At 43.7% G+C, this 19,307-nt stretch overlaps 1 protein-coding gene across 1 annotated transcript; it reads left to right on the forward strand.

Annotated features, from left to right (window-relative positions):
- The first annotated feature begins 675 nt into the window (after nt 1-675).
- On the forward strand, nt 676-19,307 carry LOC124284135 (folliculin-like). The gene is given in 11 exon segments (XM_046720194.1): nt 676-810; nt 7,031-7,252; nt 9,513-9,650; nt 10,834-11,096; nt 11,098-11,272; nt 11,274-11,316; nt 12,713-12,870; nt 13,643-13,756; nt 13,930-14,197; nt 15,044-15,146; nt 19,100-19,307. Coding segments are annotated over 10 exon segments (1,662 nt in total). The 5' UTR covers nt 676-810; nt 7,031-7,036; the 3' UTR covers nt 19,284-19,307.

A 19,307-nucleotide genomic window follows, 5' to 3' on the forward strand; every position in this document is an offset into this window, starting at 1 on the left:
TAAACAACATATAACAACCAAAGCAAACATTTTCACCTTTTATGTGTATCACTTCTAAATACTGTTCAGAGACTTTGTTTCGGAGTTGTAGGAAAGAGGGTGTTGTCATTTAGTTTTTACGAGTAATTTAGTTAGTGAGTTAATGTACGACAAAGGGGTTTTATTGCCATTTGTTTCGGTATCTCAAAAAAGATGATATAAAACATGTTGTGCTCACCACATTAAAAACTGATATCTGCACGACGATTGTGTGAACTCGCCCTTTCTATAAAGCCTACATATTATTTACTTTTTGGAATTATTTACACAAATCGACTTTACAAAACGTGAAAGTACTGCAACACGATAATTTACTTATTGGATGAAATGTTTTCAACAACAAAAAAACGATTGCCAAACAGAAGTTTATAAATGCACCCTTGTGTGAGAAAGTGCATTCTCAAAATTATACGTTTTTCTTCTGTTGATAAACGGAATAAATTCCCCTATTTGTTTGTAACATCAGTAACATATATTTTGATTTTTTTGTTTGAAACTTTCACCCCTTCAATATTAGAAATAAAGATTCTGTGGCCTTTTGATTAGCGTCTTTCAGCTGGTGACGTTTATGAAGTCGCTTCAATGATCTGATACTAACAATACATCGTAGGACACCATTCTTCTGTAAAGAAGTATGGCAACAGCAGGTGCTTGTCAGTATCACATGACCGTCTTCACATGACTTTACAAAGTGTTTACTCGCTACATAATGGGATGATCTGGATTAGAAAGCAGTGAAGATTACCGACAAGCGTTGCATCAAGTTTGAACGTAAGTGATCTGATAGATGTCATAACTCCAAACATGGCTCAGTTTGTTGACAAGCGATAACAATTTGAATAAGACCAGTCATGACAGAAAGTTGCTTGTTAAAACCGGCATGATCATGATGAATTACTAATCAGAAGGGTAAGGAAATCTTAAGTACTCATAGCTGTGAGCAGGATTTCAGATTGGTTAATTTTCTGGGACACTGACTGATTGCCATCTGAAATATCCCGTTGATTATGTTTTTCAATTATCATGAATTATGGTACATATGCACACTAACCCGTTATCGCTATGTAGGTAAAACATAGACCATAGATCTAAACACATATACAGTGGAAGCCCTCTAAACCGGCATTCGGGAAGGGGGGGGACCGGCAAAAATACCGGTATAGAGGGCCGTACCGGTTAAGAGAACGTTTCCCTTTTCATCCTGAGAATGATCTTCCGTGTGCCGCTTTGAACTGTTTGATGTATCCTATACCGAGATCCGATCGGTCGTTTTGTCCCTTCCGAAGCCCGAAGAGGAAGTACCACATATCGCAAGCTCGATACACCGCGAATCCGAGGTGGTATAGACAAGCCCCAGACGGCGATTAACTCCCTACATATCCGAAGACTTAGGAGGCCCTGCTGCAGAAGTGTAAGCCCCATGTTGCTTTCCTCCGAACCGAGAGAAACAAATCCTGGAGCAATCGGGACACACCTTCTAATGAACGCTACCAGATCCCCAAACAGTTTCTCCAACTCTATTTGCTGTGCTTTTTCACCCAGTAGAAGCCGGCAAAATAGTCGATTTCGCCTACATCTACCCACCCCACCAATTTCACCCTCGGCGGCAACTCCTCGAATCATTCTCGATGATGACTGCGATCCGGTCCCAAGGAAAGGCACAACCAATGCACCGACTGTCTCGCGCCACTCTATCGAACTGCCTGCTCTCTTTGGACCCGACAACTCTACGCGCAAGTCGCGGCGCCATCGCGACCGCGTCGACAGCAAGAAATGTGTTCTCTGGGAAAAGAAAGCGATAGACTACACACCCCAGGAGCGACTCCCACCTCGAGGTTCCCGAAGAGATCGTGGTCGACAGCTGTTTCAAGAAATATAGAGAACCTGTACGACAACGCCTGTGCTTTCTGGAGCATACGGTATGCACTCCTCGCCAGCAAATTGGTGGACCGTTGTCCGTGCAAGGAGAAAGAGTCTTGTATCTTCCGGCAGCTATCGGGGAAGCAGAGGTACCACAGGGACGGGCACAATATTTGGCATACCCCATTGCCCAACTATGGCGGACCCAAGGATATGGAAGTAGCACCCTCCATGCAGCGAACACGAAAAGCCGCGAACGAAGCGTCCCAGAAGGAGTCTACATGTGCAAAAGTTTGCTGTAGCGAGATACAAAGGGAAGAACCGGCTGTTGTTGCTACTCGATCCCCGACTGGGGAAACGATTCCAGTCCACGGCTACAAGATACTGAAACGATTCGGGCCGCCGGTGGAATAGAACGCCACGGTTGGTGCGGGAACCGCTTCTGTGCACGCCGCAAAATATGCTACCGCCTATATCGGAAAAAGAAAGACGATAGAGAAGTAGAATTGCTGCTTCCTGACCTTGGGCGAGAATAGGTTCTATGGGTCCTGCACCACAGGGCTAGGGAGAGTAGACCCTCCAACAGCTCGCCTAGTATTTTTGCAGATGCAGTCGCGGGCTGGGGGTTGCAAAGGCGAATGGAGTCGCATTAACTTGTTCAGGCCCGTTTTCAGATTCCAACTGCTTTTGTGGAAATCGTGGTGCGGAAAGTATACCCTACTACATTACTTTTTTCCCCCAAAACGCTGCATACCACTCTCTACTCCATATGGAAGGGATCCCCACGTTTGGTCTTGGGTGTTTCTACCTTCTCTGCCGGTGTGTGGAGGGGGTGCACGAAGGAGGAAACTGGTTTGCTGTGCTTCCAGGTCTTGTACACAACCTTCCAGAGAAAACAGCGGCTAGCTTAAAAGGTAGGTCCACCTTTGGGCTGTTTCTAGCATCTGCCGCACCTTCTGGATATCCAGACGGGTCTCTTCTTGTTCCTCCTCGACGTTTTTCTATTTCATCTTCCTCGCCGTCCTTGTCCAGCATCGACAAGATGTCGACCAACAAATTCGTGGTTTGCTCCACACGAGCCGGGCAACGCATTTGTGGTTTGCTCCACACGGTTTCTACATCGCTGCTGTTTGCTCCACATCGAGCCTCTAGCCTCCCCAAGCGGTCGTGAGAAGTCCTGGACGGTGGGCTTAGTCGGCTCTGCAGCAGGCAATATGCTGCTGGTAGACGGCTCGCTGGGGCAAGATGGCGCAGGCAATAAGCTGCTGGTAGACGCTGCGCTTAGCGCAGCAGGCAATGCGCCTGTGCTGGGGCCAACGCTTCCTCTCCAGTGGTGTCGCTAGACGGTTCCGCGGCTGTGCTAGCGGGCAATACCATCGCGGTTGGTCGGAGGCTCTACAGCAGGCTCTCGCCATATGTCGTAGAGTCTTGTGGACCCAATACCGGCGCTTTTGACCTCGCTATGCTGGGAGCACCCTCGGCGGGAGCGTATTTCTTGGATCTTTTCCGAAGACAAATCTCTTCTTGGTGGCATGGTTGGTTTTTCCTGGGAATATATACCCATACTTCCTACTTGTCTATATGGGAATCCCAATCCTTCCCAGGAATCCCAATCCACCCCAGGAACTCCCAACCTCCCCAGGAAACCTGATCCTAGCAATGCTTAGCAAATGCTTAGCAAATACTTAGCAATGCTTAGCAATGCTTAGCAAATACTTAGCAATGCTTAGAAATGCTTAGCAAATGCTTGGCAAAACAAGCAAACCTCTAGGTTCTGTCTAGTGTGCCCAGTTTGTCTTAGTGTGCCCTAGTTTGCCTAGTCTGCACCTAGTGTGCCCTAGTTTCCCATATAGACAATTTTTTTTTTTTTGCTAATGTAGATATATAGCACAAACCAAATGCCTCCCAAAAGACAACTATCGCAAGACCAGGTGGAGGAGATTCGCAAGATGCGTGAAAAGTCCCAGCACAAGAAACTAGACAACGATTCGCATCGGGTTCCAATCGACCACGCGAAAATATAGAATACTGCCACGGAACCGTCTAGCGACACCACTGGAGAGGAAGCGTTGGCCCCCAGCACAGACGATTGCCTGCTGCCGCTTAGCGCTAACGCCTACCAGCAGCTTATTGCCCGCGGCCATCTTGCCCCCCAGCGAAGCCGCCTACCAGCAGCATATTGCCTGCTGCAGAGCCGACCGCTACCACCGTCCCAGGACTTCTACGACTTTGCTTGGGAGGCTAGAGGCTCGTGTGGAGCAAACAGCAGCCGATGTCGGCTCGTGGTGGAGCAAAACCACAAATGCGCGGCGGCTCGTGGAGCAAACCACTTAATTTGTTGGTCGACATCTTGTCGATGCTGGACAAGGACGACCATGAGGAAGAGGAAATAGAAAACGCCGAGGAGGAACAAGAAGAGACCCGGGCCTGGATATCCAGAAGGTGCGGCAGATGCTAGAAACAGCCCAAAGGTGGACTCTACCTTTAAGCTAGCCGCTGTTTTTCTCTGAAGGTTGTGTACAAGACCTGGAAGCACAGCAAACCAGTTTCCTCCTTCGCGGCACCCCTCCACACACCGCAGAGAAGGTAGAAACACCCAAGACCAAACGCGGGGGATCCCTTCCATATGGAGTAGAGAGTGGTATGCAGCGTTTTGGGGAAAAAATATTGTAGTAATAGGGTATACTTTCCGCATCACGATTTCCACGAAAAAGCAGTTGGAATAATGCAAAACGGGCCTAGACAAGTGTAATGCGACTCCATTCGCCTTTGCAACCCCCAGCCCGCGACTGCATCTGCAAAAAATACTAGGCGAAGCTGTTGGAGGGTCTACTCTCCTAGCCCTGTGGTGCAGGACCCATAGAACCTATTCTCACCTAAGGTCAGGAAGCAGCAATTCTACTTCTATCGTCTTTCTTTTCCGATAGGCGAGTAGCATATTTTGCCGAAGCTGCACAGAAACGGTTCCCCGCACCAACCGTAGGCGTGCTATTCCACCGGGCGCCCGAATCGCTTTCGATCTTGTAGCCAGACTGGAATCGTTCCCCAGTCGGGGATCGAGTAGCAACAACAGCCGGTTCTTCCCTTTGTATCTCGCTACAGCAAACTTTTGCACATGTAGACTCCTTCTGGGACGCTTCGGCTTTCGGGTGTTCGCTGCATGGAGGGGGTGCTACTTCCATATCCTTGGGTCCGCCATAGTTGGGCAATGGGGTATGCCAACATTGCCCCGCCCCTGTGGTACCTCTGCTTCCCCGATAGCTGCCGGAAGATACAAGACTCTTTCTCCTTGCACGGACAACGGTCCACCAATTTGCTGGCGCAGGAGTGCATACCGTGATGCTCCAGAAAGCACAGGCGCTTGTCGCACAGGTTCTCTATATTTGCTTGAAACAGCTGTCGACCACGCATCTCTTCGAACCCTCGAGTGGGAGTCGCCCTGGGGTGTGTAGTCTATCGCTTTCTCCCAGAGAACACATTTCTTGCTGTCGACGCAGTGGTCGATGGCGCCGCGACTTGCACGCTGAGTTGTCGGGTCCAAAGAGAGCAGGCAGTTCCGATAGAGTGGCGGTGACAGTCGGTGCATTGGTTGTGCCTTTCCTTGGGACCCGGATCGCAGTCATCGCCGAATGATTCGAGTTTGTTCACCGAGGGTCGAAATTGGTGGGTGGGTAGATGTAGACGAATCGACTATTTTGCCGGCTTCTACTAGTGGGCTTAAAGCACAGCAAATAGAGTTGGAGAAACTGTTTGGGGATCTGGTAGCTGCCAGAGAAGGTGTGTCCCGATTGCTCCAGGATTTGTTTCTCTCGGTCGGAAAGCAACATGGGGCTTACACTTCTGCAGCAGGGCCCTCAAGTCTTCGGATATGTCGGAGTTGTCGCTGTCTGGGGCTTGTCTATACCACCGGATTCGCGCGTATCGAGCTTGCGATATGTGGTACTTCCTCTTCGCCTCCTCGAAGGGACAAACGACCGATCGGGATCTCGGTATAGGCTTCACAGAGCTTGGTTCCTGGCATATTTCTATATCCATGCACCCACATAGCTCTAACTGGGAGTGCACTGCACTGGAAGCAGCCGAAAGTGGTCTTGTCGAAGGGATTGGGCAAACACTCATTTTCACCTAGGCTGGTAGTAGAATTAGCCCATATGGAAGCTTCTGAGCAAGGTGTACCTATACAGGTTTTTCTTATCATTCCCCTACTACTATCGTGTCTTCCATCGTGCCAGACAACCATCTGTTGCCTCAAACTCGTTGACATTTAATTCTGGAGCAAACTGAATAGCTTTCTCTTTCAAAATAGGGCCAGAAATGGGCATGCTTTTACTGAGGGCAGTCAAAAACCAATCATGCGTCAGTGTTAATTTTGTGAAATTTATTGTTTTCATTCCGGAATAGACTGACGCCAGATTAGAGGGCGTGTAAGTGATCATAAATTATCTAACTTATGCCTAATGTCCTGGTGACATTTTCCTCCAGCAAAATCAGTGTTAGAGCTAAATGAAGCCACAATTATCCAGATCCAAATATTTCACTTGGGATAAAATCACTTTACATTGTTTTGAGTCAGGTTTGAGTTGATGCTATTAACTTGTGTCCCATCCCCAAGCAAAAAGCCATCTCATATACAAACTGATAAAGCCTGAGAGCTTTGTGATATCTTCCCAAACTTAAGTCAGTCATTATATAAAACTTACAGTTACACACCAACTGAAATGTACGTCTAGTACACACAGATGTATGGAGTGGATGCAGAAAATACATGTAGATATTATGTCTCAAGGGATGCACAATATTATTCTTTGCACAAAATTCTTGCCAAGAAATATTACACACTCCAGTAAGTAAAATTCATCAAATCTTACTTTACAGTTCCATACACTGTTTCATTACTTAACACGACCCTCACATTTCCTGTAAGCATGGTAGACCGCCTCAGTGGTGTAGTGGTTAGAGCGTCCGCCCGACGTTAAACCCATTTTCACCTCACCTCACTAGTAAACATGGTAAAGATTCTTGAATTGAGTAATTATGGGTCCTGAGGTTTCTAGGTCAAGCTAAAACCCTGCATCAGAATAAAAAAAATCATGATAAATGACATATAATGATATGAATTTTCTGTTATTAGGAAACCATGAACGCCATCATTTCATTGTGCCATTTCTGTGAACTTCATGGACCCAGAATCTTGTTCTGCACTCAACCCTTTCGGCCTCAAGAACCTCGAAATGAGCTGGATGCCGAGGACTCTGAATCATCATATCCTCGCAGAGTTAAGTCCCCTTCTCTGAGTGCTGACTCACACAACGTGACTCCCTCGCTGCCCAGCATGAAGAATGACATGTGTGAGGTAAGATTTGTGCAAGGATGATCACCTGACTTAAACATACAGATTTTGTTTTCAGTTTCATTCAAACCAAATCTTTTACTCTGATACTGTACCACTGTGCGTGAAGATCTTTGACACCTCCACAGAAGGTCGCCTCTGATGAACTCTACATAAACTTTTACAGCCCAGTGTAAATTTATTATGAATCTCTTGAGGAAGGTTGATGTAAGCTTTCTAAAGCTTTCTAAAATCTTTTACAGAAAAACTTTCAGAGAACACAAATGTTCATTCAGTATTACTCCCTCTTCAAAACAGATGCCAGGATGTATGAAATATGCTGTATGATGGGGCAGCTTCTTTTATTTTCTTTCCAAATGCCTGTTTAAGTTTTGGTCTTAAGTAACACATGCTTGTCATAAGAGTCGACTAACAAGATCGGGTGGTCAAGCTCTCTGACTTGATTAACACATGTCATCGTATCCCAAATGCGTAGAACGATGCTCATGGTGTTGATCACTGGATTGTCTGGTCCAGACTCAATTATTTACAGACCGCCTGCCATATACCGGTAGCTGGAATATTGCTGAGTGCAGTTTGCACAACAAACCAACTAACCAACCCTTTTCAATTTATACATCTGTGCATAAAATAAGTACCACCATGTATTTTTACCAATTAATTTTGTCTGAAATGAAATTCTAAACTCTTTCTCCAAAAATAACCTTTATAATTTGATGGAGCAGGCATTTAACATTTCAAAAACGAAAACATCATTGAAATTAACACGTAATTTAATTAGGATAAATGCCTATATTTAAAACAGGTGTTTTTCTGTCCTAAAACAAGTTACCTTATTTTGAAAAGTGAAATTGAAATTGTTGTGTGGCCTATAAATTCGTTATTTATTGAGAATGGATGAAAGTTTGTAAACTAAGATTTCGGAAAAGTCAAACTAAAAGAAAGAAAAATTTAAAATGCAGGAAAAGTTTCTTTACAAACAAAACAAACAGATTTTAGCTGTAATTATCATTATCTGGCAAGGAGAAGTGTTTATTCATTACAATAAACTCAAAATCATAAAAAATTTGTTCCAAAATCTTATTAATGTGGCCTTTTTCAGTTTTTGTCAATTAGCAATCTGAATTGTTGGAAAAAGGTCTGAATCTTTTATATTCGGGTTCTTCCTGATTATGCATAATTAAAGCTTACTTGATGTGTAAATGTCATCTTGGTACATTACAGAATTGTTATTTTTAGTCAAAACTTAATTTAATTGTTTAGTCTGAGCAGGAGAGGAATGGTTATTTTGGGTAAAAATTCAGTCCCATCACATTTTCATCAACATATTCTTTCATAAAGAATAAAAAAGGTTATGGTATTTGTAAAACTTTCAGTGCATAAAGCTTCTTTAATTACAGATTGATTAAATTGATGGCTATACCCTAACTTTTCTGTAGCATCACATCTTATTTTCAAAATAGGGTGATGCTTCATTAATGCACGGGTGTATTCCAGGGTATATGACATATGCTGTACAATGGGGCAGTTTCTTTTATTTTCATTCCAAATGACCATTTAAGTTTTTGAGATCTGTTGAATTCATTTCTTGCACGATATATCTGGGTATAAGTTTTGTTGTAACAGAAACAATGTTTGCTCAGGAAATAGGCCTGACTAAAATCTAATTTATTGTGCCTTTACTTGATTATCCTTAAAGTGTTTATTACGTTAAATATGTCAAGTTTACAGACTTATTTCCACTGATGCATTAATTACTGACTGTAGCTCCACAACAGCCCATGGGTCATCATAAAATGTGAAATCAAGCTCCAGGCACTGATATCTTGATTTTGTGAGTGAGTGAATTTAGTTTTACGCGGCACTCAGCAATATTCCTGCTATATGGCGGCGGTCTGTAAATAATCGAGTCTGGACCAGACAATCCAGTGATCAACAACATGAGCATCGATCTGCGCAATTGGGAACCGATGACATGTGTCAACCAAGTCAGCGAGCCTGACCACCCGATCCCGTTAGTCGCCTCTTCTTACGACAAGCATGGGTTACTCAAGGCCAATATTCTAACCTGGACCTTCACGGGTTCTTGAATTTGTATATTTGAACACAGTATTCCAAGCATGTGGAGTGTTCACATCTGAAAATAACATTTTAGAAACTTTCTTTGGTGGCAGCAAACAGACCCAACAGATAGCACAAAGACAACATGTTGTGATGTTAACATTAATTTGCATATTTTATCTGATTCTTTGACTTGTTGTAGGGCTGCTACTCAGTTCAACCTGGGTATGTGAGCAATGACGAGGAAGCCCATGTGAGCTACGTCAGCACGCAACATCCTTACCACCCACAGGTGTTCAGCCGCATCCGACAAGCTTGTATCAGGAGTCTCAGCTGTGAGGTACAGAAATATTAGTAACCATGGTAACTTAAGTATCACATGTTGTAGAAATAGATTGTTGTTAGAAGGTATTGACTGTGTATTGAATTGAATGAATGTACACTAACTTGGATTCTATTGCAATTTGGCATACAAGATATTTTCAGAAGAACAGGGTTTTTTTGCTGTTAAAAGTGCTCTTCAAGTATTGGAAAGAGTTTGCGCCAAAATCTTCTTGATTTGTCTGATAATGATGTTTTATCTGTCAGGATTCTAAATTGCTCATGAGGTTCAAAGTTTGGAGGTGAGGTGAAATTGGGTTTTACGTCGTGCTTGAGAATATTTTGCTCATATGACGACATGCATGCGTGTGTATGTGTATATGCGGCTGCTTGTACTAGCCCAGACTGAAGCTGGTTTTATAGTGCTAGCCCACTGAGATACCATGCCGCAGTGAAGCATGAATACCCCACTCAGACACATTATACAGACTCCGAGCCAACCAGTCCTTGTTGTACCCATTAATGCTGAGCGTCAGGCAGGGACCAACAAGTACCATATTTTAACGTCTTTGGGTATGACGCGGTCGGGGATCGAACCTGCGACCTTCCGCTCTCCAGGCGGACGCTCTAACCACTACACCACGGAGGCGGTCTCAAAGATTTGAATGTCTATGACCTTTGTCACTTCAAGCTCTCCTTAACATTAACACGGGTCAGAATCAGGGCGGTGGGGTAGCCCGGTGGTTAAAGCTTTCACTCATCACGCCGAAGACCTGGGTTCGATTCCCCACATGGGTCCCCTGCCCTGATATTGCTGGAATATTTGTAAAAGCTGTGTTAAACTGTACTCACTCACTCACTCCAGATCAGAATCCTGGGTGAACCTAAATACATTTTCTGTTTTGTGCTAAAAACAAATTGTACTGTGCGGCGGAAAGATTTTACTTTGTGTATTTAGAACATGTTATTTCAGATCTTCCAGTCTTTCAGCGTAACTAGGGGCGATGGGGTAGCCTAGTGGTTAAAGCGTTGGCTCGTCACGTCGAAGACCCGGGTTCGAATCCCCTCATTGGTACAATGTGTGAAGCCCATTTCTGGTGTGCCCTGCCGTGTTGTTGCTGGAATATTGCTAAAAGCGGCGTAAAAGCAAACTCAGTCAGTCAACTTATGACTGATTCTTAACTCAATCTTAATTATTACAGGTGTGTCCTGGAAGAGAAGGACCCATATTCTTTGGCGATGAACAGTATGGCTATGTTTTGAGCTACACATTCTACGTGGAGGACTCCCAGGCTCGGGGGCTTCAGCGTTCATACAGCATCGTCATTGTTATGATGGACAAGATCTATTTGTTGAATTCGTGGCCTTTCCTAGTGCCTCATTTAAAAACACTGAAAGAAAACCTTCAAGCCAGAGCACACAAAGTGTACACGGAGGAGCAAACAAAATGTCCGCAGACGACGCGGACTGAACCCGTCCATCAACCCCGCAAACTTTATCCAACAAAGGGGTGGTAACAAGCCTGCCCGGTCGTTGGTTGAACTTACAGGTCACAAGAACGTGTTTAAAGTGTTGCATTTCTCATTTATATGGATCCTGAAAGCGTGTGGGAATCGGATGACAGAGACTTTGCTGGAGGGACCCCCCCACGGAGGATTCCATCATCGACATGGAGAAACAGGAGGGTGAGACATTGTGAGAGGGTCTTGGACCCATGAATGTCTTGGTTAGAAATGGTCTTCAGCAACCCATAGCCGCCATATAGCTGGAATATTGCTGAGTGTGGCGTAAAACTCAATTCACTCACTCAGCAACCCATGCCTGTCAGAAGTGGCAACTAACAGGATCGGGGGGTCAGGCTCGCTGACTTGGTTTATGCATGTCATTGTATGAGAAATTGTATAGATCGATGCTCATGATGTCAATCACAGGTTTGTCTGGTCCAGACTCGATTATTTACAGACCGCTATCATATAGCTGGAATATTGCTGTGTGTGGCATTAGACAACAAAATAAACAAATCTTGGGATCAAATTGAATAGATATCGGTGAGGTTAGTTGTCACATGAGCCATATTCTTGTTTGAAATTTTGGAAAAATGGGTGATTGGTCTGCTTCTGTAATTGCTTGTAAACCTTAGACACTCAGGTGGCCCATAATTCACTATGCAGAGTTATTCCCCTTAGACATGTCGTGATAGTGGAGGCCTGATCCCAAGCTCACCTTGATTATGATCACTGGTTTGTCATACCTGTGTTTCACTGTAGTGGTAAATATTAATGCTGTTACCATTCACTTGTGCATTTGCTGAATAGAGCCATATACCTTCATGGATTCAATTTATTAGCGATCACTGGAATCAAACATTCTTGAATTTTTTAAAAAGGAGTGTTTTTTCTTGAATTTGGGTGTAAATTTTTAAAATGGAATATATTCAATCCAGGCAGGATAATAGTTAACACTCTTATATATTTATTTTACACTGGGATCACTGGTTATTGTCGTGATGAATTAGTATTATTCAGCATGGTCAAAACATGTCAAGGAATCTATTTTGTTAGTGTTTCACTGAATTTTATGACTTGTTATTGTATTCATTACCAAATATTTGGATTTGTTGGATCCCTTGTAGATAGTTATGTAAGGTTTTAGGGTGACCTTGCTCCTCAAAAGGCCTATATGCGCCCAAGGAGCCCTTGTAAATATTTGTTAGAGTTGTGTCCCTTTGCAGTGTCAAAACAATTTCTTTTATAGTACATCTCAGTCAGCTTATGATAATCCTCATAACAGTAATTCTCATATATTAAAAGTGGAAGTGGGATAGCCTAGTCATGCAGAAGTCCCGGGATCAATTCCCCACATGGGTACAATGTGTGAAGCCCATTTCTGGTGTCCCCTGCCATGATGTTGCTGGAATATTGGTAAAAGTGGCATAAAACTTAACTCATGTATTCACTCTCATATATTACTTGCAAGAATTACTGTGATAATTAAATCTGTACATACAATGGGTCGGGATAGGGTTGTATGTCTGAGAAACTTCTCACATAGGATATCAGGACAGCCAATACTGTTTTCCAGAGACGGAGGAAGGTTTTATCAAGCTGTATTCACGGAAGATCAGCGATAATCAGGCTGAGCAGGTGGCGTCGGAGGACGAAGGCTGCATCGACAGCGATACAGAGCAGGAGTACATGAGCAAGGCACCGTTCATTAAAGACTTGAGACTGTTCCGCAAGGTGAGGAGATCAGTGCTTTGATCATTTAAACATCAGACACAAACCCTATATATGATCCGTGAAGATCCAGGTTAGAATTGGCCTTCAGCAACCCATGCTTGTCGTATCGGGTGCTTAGGCTCGTTAGCTTGGTATCCCATTTGCTCATGCTGTTGATCACTGGATTGTCTGATCCAGACTCAATTATTTACAGACTGCTGCCATATAGCTGGAATATTTTTGAGTGCTGTGTAAACAACAAACCAATGCAAAGGGTAATTTTGCTTGTTGGGACAATGAAATTATATCGAGATATCCGAAATATCGAGACATCCGTATCAAGTTAAAAGAGCTTTAATAATGATAAATTATGAAGGATTTTCCTGGGACCGAGATGTTATATCGAGACAACCGAAATATCGAGTTCTCAGTTCGACACAATGGTGCCCGACTGTATATGGTGACAATCAGCATCATAGTACTATATAAAGGACCTTACTGGTAGTGACCATATCTCATATATATGCTACATTTACATTGCAAATCCCTATAGTAACACCTGACATGAGAAGCCTGTGGCCTGATATTTGTTACTTCTTGACCATGTCTTTACACACAGATATTGCAAACATTCTTCCTAAAAACCATTCAGGAATCAGCATCTGTACATATTCATCTTTGGTTTGGTTTTCTAGAATATCCAAATGCTCTAATATGCTTAAATTTTTCTGTTGGTCAAAAAGTTTCTTATATTTCTTTCTTTTCATTTTTGAGTAATTTTTTTAACTTCTAGGCGCTTGGAAACAGCAAGTTCCACACCCTGGCCCACCATGTGCTTATCGGAAACCAGGTGATTATCAGTGGGGCCGAGAAGTCACAGGTCAAGGCCATTCTGGCTGCTCTGAAGGTAGGTTACCATAGTGATGAAAACTAATCATTTACAAATACTCACATCTCATTAAAATCAGATCTTTTATTCAAAAAATATCCCCAAAATATTGTGTTGCACAACTTCTTTTGTTCAGTATATATCAAATAAATAAACAAGCACTCACTGACTCACTCTCTCACTCACTCCAGATGCTGCTGCCAAAGGGCTGTTGTCGGGCCATCACATACAGCAACACATACGAGGAGTCTTGGCGCTGCAACTTCCTCGGCCTGGCACTCAATGTCCCTCTCCCAAACCACACCATGTCCACGGAAATGTTCATCCTTGTGGAGGTCCTGAAAGGAGAGGGAGAAGAAGCTCCCGGCAGCTCACTGGAGTCAGACAAGTCACTCACAGACAACTGTTTCAGCAGTTTTAATTACCGCCTCAGCAGCCCTGTCCAGCTCCCCGAGAAAGGTGAGTTTGGCACACATTTTAGTTTGTGTTTATCGCATAGTATATTGCTCTCACCTACCTTTCTTCTTCACAATCGTTTGTGCACATTTTAGGAAGATTAAAATCCTAAAACAGTTTTACTTTCAAGGAGCCCAGGTGGCCCAATATCAATAATGCTGCAATTCACTCTGCAGAGTTGCATCCCTTGGGAATGCCTATGATTTTGGGTTCAAATCCTGGTTCCCCCGATTATGTTTCTAGGTTTGTCAGTACCATGCCAGTGTTTGTTGGTTTCACCAAGGAGTATATGTCTATAACACATTGTGCTTTCCTCCCAAAGCAAGCTTAAACTCAATGACATAGCTGGAATACTGTTGAAAGTGGTGTTGTCACTCACTTACTTTACAGGCATTCTCAAGTGAATAAGGGAAAGATCATATGGTAGTTAGACCATAGTCGGGCATTATTGTATGATTTTATTGGATGGCAATGATGATCTGGATGATTCACTGACACAGGCTATGGCAAAGAATCAAAATGTTCATATTTCTGACGTATATAATTAAAGTTGTGTCACTTCATAGTATCCTGTTGTGTACAGTGTTATGAAACATCCATGGCACATCATTGCTTGTCAAAAGAGGTGACAAAGATGAATCTGAACATGATTAGTGACTTGTTTGATGGCATATTGTCATATTCCAATCAATGTTGTTGGTTGCTCATAATATCAGTCACTGGTTTGTCTTGCAAACACTCAGTTATATACAGACTGGCATCACGTGGCTGAAATATTGCTGACTGTGCACAATACAAGAAAGAACCAGCCCTGAGTACATCAGTAACCTTGTCCTCCTGTGCCTGCAGCCCCCACTGTGCTGCAGAAGATGGAGATGGCCCTGAGGAACGAGAACCTGAGTGAGGAGGTGGTGGAGCAGTGCTTCATCTGCATCAAGGAGGAGTGGATGAAGTCAGTACACAGTCTATAGATGGGCATAGAGTCTATACTTAACCATAGAGTTCTTATATATCGGTAGCCATAGAGTCCTTATATAGCCATAGAGTATATAATTAGCCATAGAGTCCTTATATAACCATAGAGTATATAATTAGCCATAGAGTCCTTATATAACCATAGAGTATATAATTAGCCATAGAGTCCTTATATAACCATAGAGTATATAATTAGCCATAGAGTCCTTATATAACCATAGAGTATATAATTAGCCATAGAGTCCTTATATAGCCATAGAGTATATAATTAGCCATAGAGTCCTTATATAGCCATAGAGTCCATACATAGCCATAGAGTGCTTATGTAGCCATAAAGTCCATACATAGCCATAGAGTCCACACATAGCCATAGAGTGCTTATGTAGCCATAGAGTCCATACATAGCCAGAGAGTGCTTATGTAGCCATAGAGTCCACACACAGCCATAGAGTGCTTATGTAGCCATAGAGTCCTGGCCATACATAGCCATAGAGTGCTTATGTAGCCATAGAGTCCATACATAGCCAGAGAGTGCTTATGTAGCCATAGAGTCCATACATAGCCATAGAGTGCTTATGTAGCCATAGAGTCCATACATAGCCATAGAGTGCTTGTGTAGCCATAGAGTCCATACATAGCCATAGAGTGCTTATGTAGCCATAGAGTCCATACATAGCCATAGAGTGCTTGTGTAGCCATAGAGTCCATACATAGCCATAGAGTGCTTATGTAGCCATCCTGTCCATACATAGCCATAGAGTGCTTATGTAGCCATAGAGTCCACATAGCCATTCCATGCCATAGAGTGTTATCTAGCCATAGACTCCATACATAGCCATAGAGAGTGCTTATGTAGCCATAGAGTCCATACATAGCCATAGAGTGCACATAGCCATAGAGTCCACACATAGCCATAGAGATCTTAGAGTCCATAGAGTCATACATAGCCATAGAGTCCACATAGCCATAGAGTGCTTATGTAGCCATAGAGTCCACACATAGCCATAGAGTGCTTATGTAGCCATAGAGTCCACACATAGCCATAGAGTGCTTATGTAGCCATAGACACATAGCCATAGAGTCCACACATAGCCATAGAGTCCACACATAGCCATAGAGTCCACACATAGCCATAGAGTCCACACATAGCCATAGAGTCCACACATAGCCATAGAGTCCACATGTAGCCATAGAGTCCACACATAGCCATAGTCCATACATAACCATAGAGTCCACACACATAGCCATAGCCAGTCCTTACATAGCCATAGAGTCCATACATAGCCATAGAGTGCACACATAGCCATAGAGTCCATACATAGCCATAGAGTCCACACATAGCCATAGAGTCCACACATAGCCATAGAGTCCACACACATAGAGTCCATACATAGCCATAGTCCACACATAGCCATAGAGTCCACACATAGCCATAGAGTCCATACATAGCCATAGAGTCCACACATAGCCATAGAGTCCACACATAGCCATAGAGTCCACACATAGCCATAGAGTCCACACATAGCCATAGAGTCCACACATAGCCATAGAGTCCACACATAGCCATAGAGTCCACACATAGCCATAGAGTCCACACATAGCCATAGAGTCCACACATAGCCATAGAGTGCTTATGAGTCCACATATGGGAGTCCACACATAGCCATAGAGTCCACACATAGCCATAGAGTCCACACATAGCCATAGAGTCCATACATAGCCATAGAGTCCACTTAACATAGCCATAGAGTCCACACATAGCCATAGAGTCCACACATAGCCATAACCATAGTCCACACATAGCCATAGAGTCCATATGTCATAGCCATAGAGTCCATACATAGCCATAGAGTGCTTGTGTAGCCATCCTGTCCACACATAGCCATAGAGTCCATACATAGCCATAGAGTCCACACATAGCCATAGAGTCCACACATAGCCATAGAGTCCACACATAGCCATAGAGTCCACACATAGCCATAGAGTCCACACATAGCCATAGAGTCCACACATAACCATAGAGTCCATACATAACCATATAGAGTCCACATATATGCCATAGCCATGCTAGCCATAGAGTCCACACATAGCCATAGAGTCCTTATGTAGCCATAGAGTCCACACATAACATATAGCCATAGAGTCCACACATAGCCATAGAGTCCACACATAGCCATAGAGTCCACATGTAGCCATAGAGTCCATACATAGTCCATACATAGCCATGAAGTCTACACATAGAGTCCTTATCCACACATAGCCATAGAGTCCACACATCCATACATAGCCATAGAGTGCTTATGTAGCCATAGAGTCCACACATAGCCATAGAGTCCACACATAGCCATAGAGTCCACACATAGCCATAGTCCACACATAGCCACCATAGAGTCCATAGAGTCCACACATAGCCATAGAGTCCACACATAGAGTCCATACATAGCCATAGAGTGCCACACATGTAGCCATAGAGTCCACACATAGCCATAGAGTCCACACATAACCATAGAGTCCATAATGGAGTCCACAGAGTCCACACATAGCCATAGAGTCCAGTCCACACATAACCATAGAGTCCACACATAGCCATAGAGTCCACATATAGTCCACCATAGAGTCCACACATAGAGTCCATAGAGTCCACACATAGCCATAGAGTCCACACATAACCATATAGAGTCCACACATGTAGCCATAGAGTCCACACATAGCCATAGAGTCCACACCATAGAGTCCACACATAGCCATAGAGTCCATACATAGCCATAGTCCACACATAGCCATAGAGTACACATAGCCATAGAGTCCACACATAGAGTCCACACATAGCCATAGAGTCCACACATAACCATAGAGTCCACACATAGCCATAGAGTCCACACATAGCCATAGAGTCCACACATAGCCATAGAGTCCACACATAACCATAGAGTCCACACATAGCCATAGAGTCCACACATAGCCATAGAGTCCACACATAGCCATAGAGTCCACACATAGCCATAGAGTCCACACATAGCCATAGAGTCCACACATAGCCATAGAGTCCACACATAGCCATAGAGTCCACACATAGCCATAGAGTCCACACATAGCCATAGAGTCCACACATAGCCATAGAGTCCACACATAGCCATAGAGTCCACACATAGCCATAGAGTCCACACATAGCCATAGAGTCCACATAGCCATAGAGTCCACACATAGTCAGTCCACACATAGTCCACCATAGCCATAGAGTCCACACATAACCATAGAGTCCATAGCCATAGAGTCCACATAGCCATAGAGTCCACACATAGCCATAGAGTCCACACATAGCCATAGAGTCCACACATAGCCATAGAGTCCACACATAGCCATAGAGTCCACACATAGCCATAGAGTCCACACATAGCCATAGAGTCCACACATAGCCATAGAGTCCACACATAGCCATAGAGTCCATAGCACATAGCCATAGAGAGTCCACACATAGCCATAGTCCACACATAGCCATAGAGTCCACACATAGCCATAGAGTCCACACATAGCCATAGAGTCCACACATAGCCATAGTCCACACATAACCATAGAGTCCACACATAGCCATAGAGTCCACACATAACCATAGAGTCCACACATAGCCATAGAGTCCACACATATAGCCATAGAGTGCTTATGTAGCCATAGAGTCAATATGTAACCATAGAATCCACACATATTGTCCATAGTTAGCCATATAAATATCAGTAGAGTTTATAGATAGCCATACAGTCCATACTTAGCTGTATAATCTATACAAAGCCAGAAATATATGCATAGCCATGTGTCACACTTGTGTGTAGAGCCATACATGTTGCATGTGTTAATGGCAAGGGGACACAAGCATTCCTACATGTAATTTTCCAGTTTTCCATATGATCATTTCATTCTTATCTCCCCTTTCAGCAAGGTCAAGGTGCTGTTCAAGTTCACTAAAGCAGGAGGCAGTCGGTCGAAGGAAGACACCGAGAAATTGTTTAAAGTGGTTAACGCACAGGAGGAAGACAAGCAACTGCTCAAGTTCTGGATGACAGGCCTCAGTGTACAGTATCGGACCCACATTCTAGCATCTTCCAAGAATCAACACTGAAAGTGGTACACAGTTGTTCCTACC

This window comes from Haliotis rubra, unplaced genomic scaffold, assembly GCF_003918875.1.
Source record: "Haliotis rubra isolate DU_JTF1 unplaced genomic scaffold, ASM391887v1 Scf33, whole genome shotgun sequence".
Classification (NCBI taxonomy): domain Eukaryota; kingdom Metazoa; phylum Mollusca; class Gastropoda; order Lepetellida; family Haliotidae; genus Haliotis; species Haliotis rubra.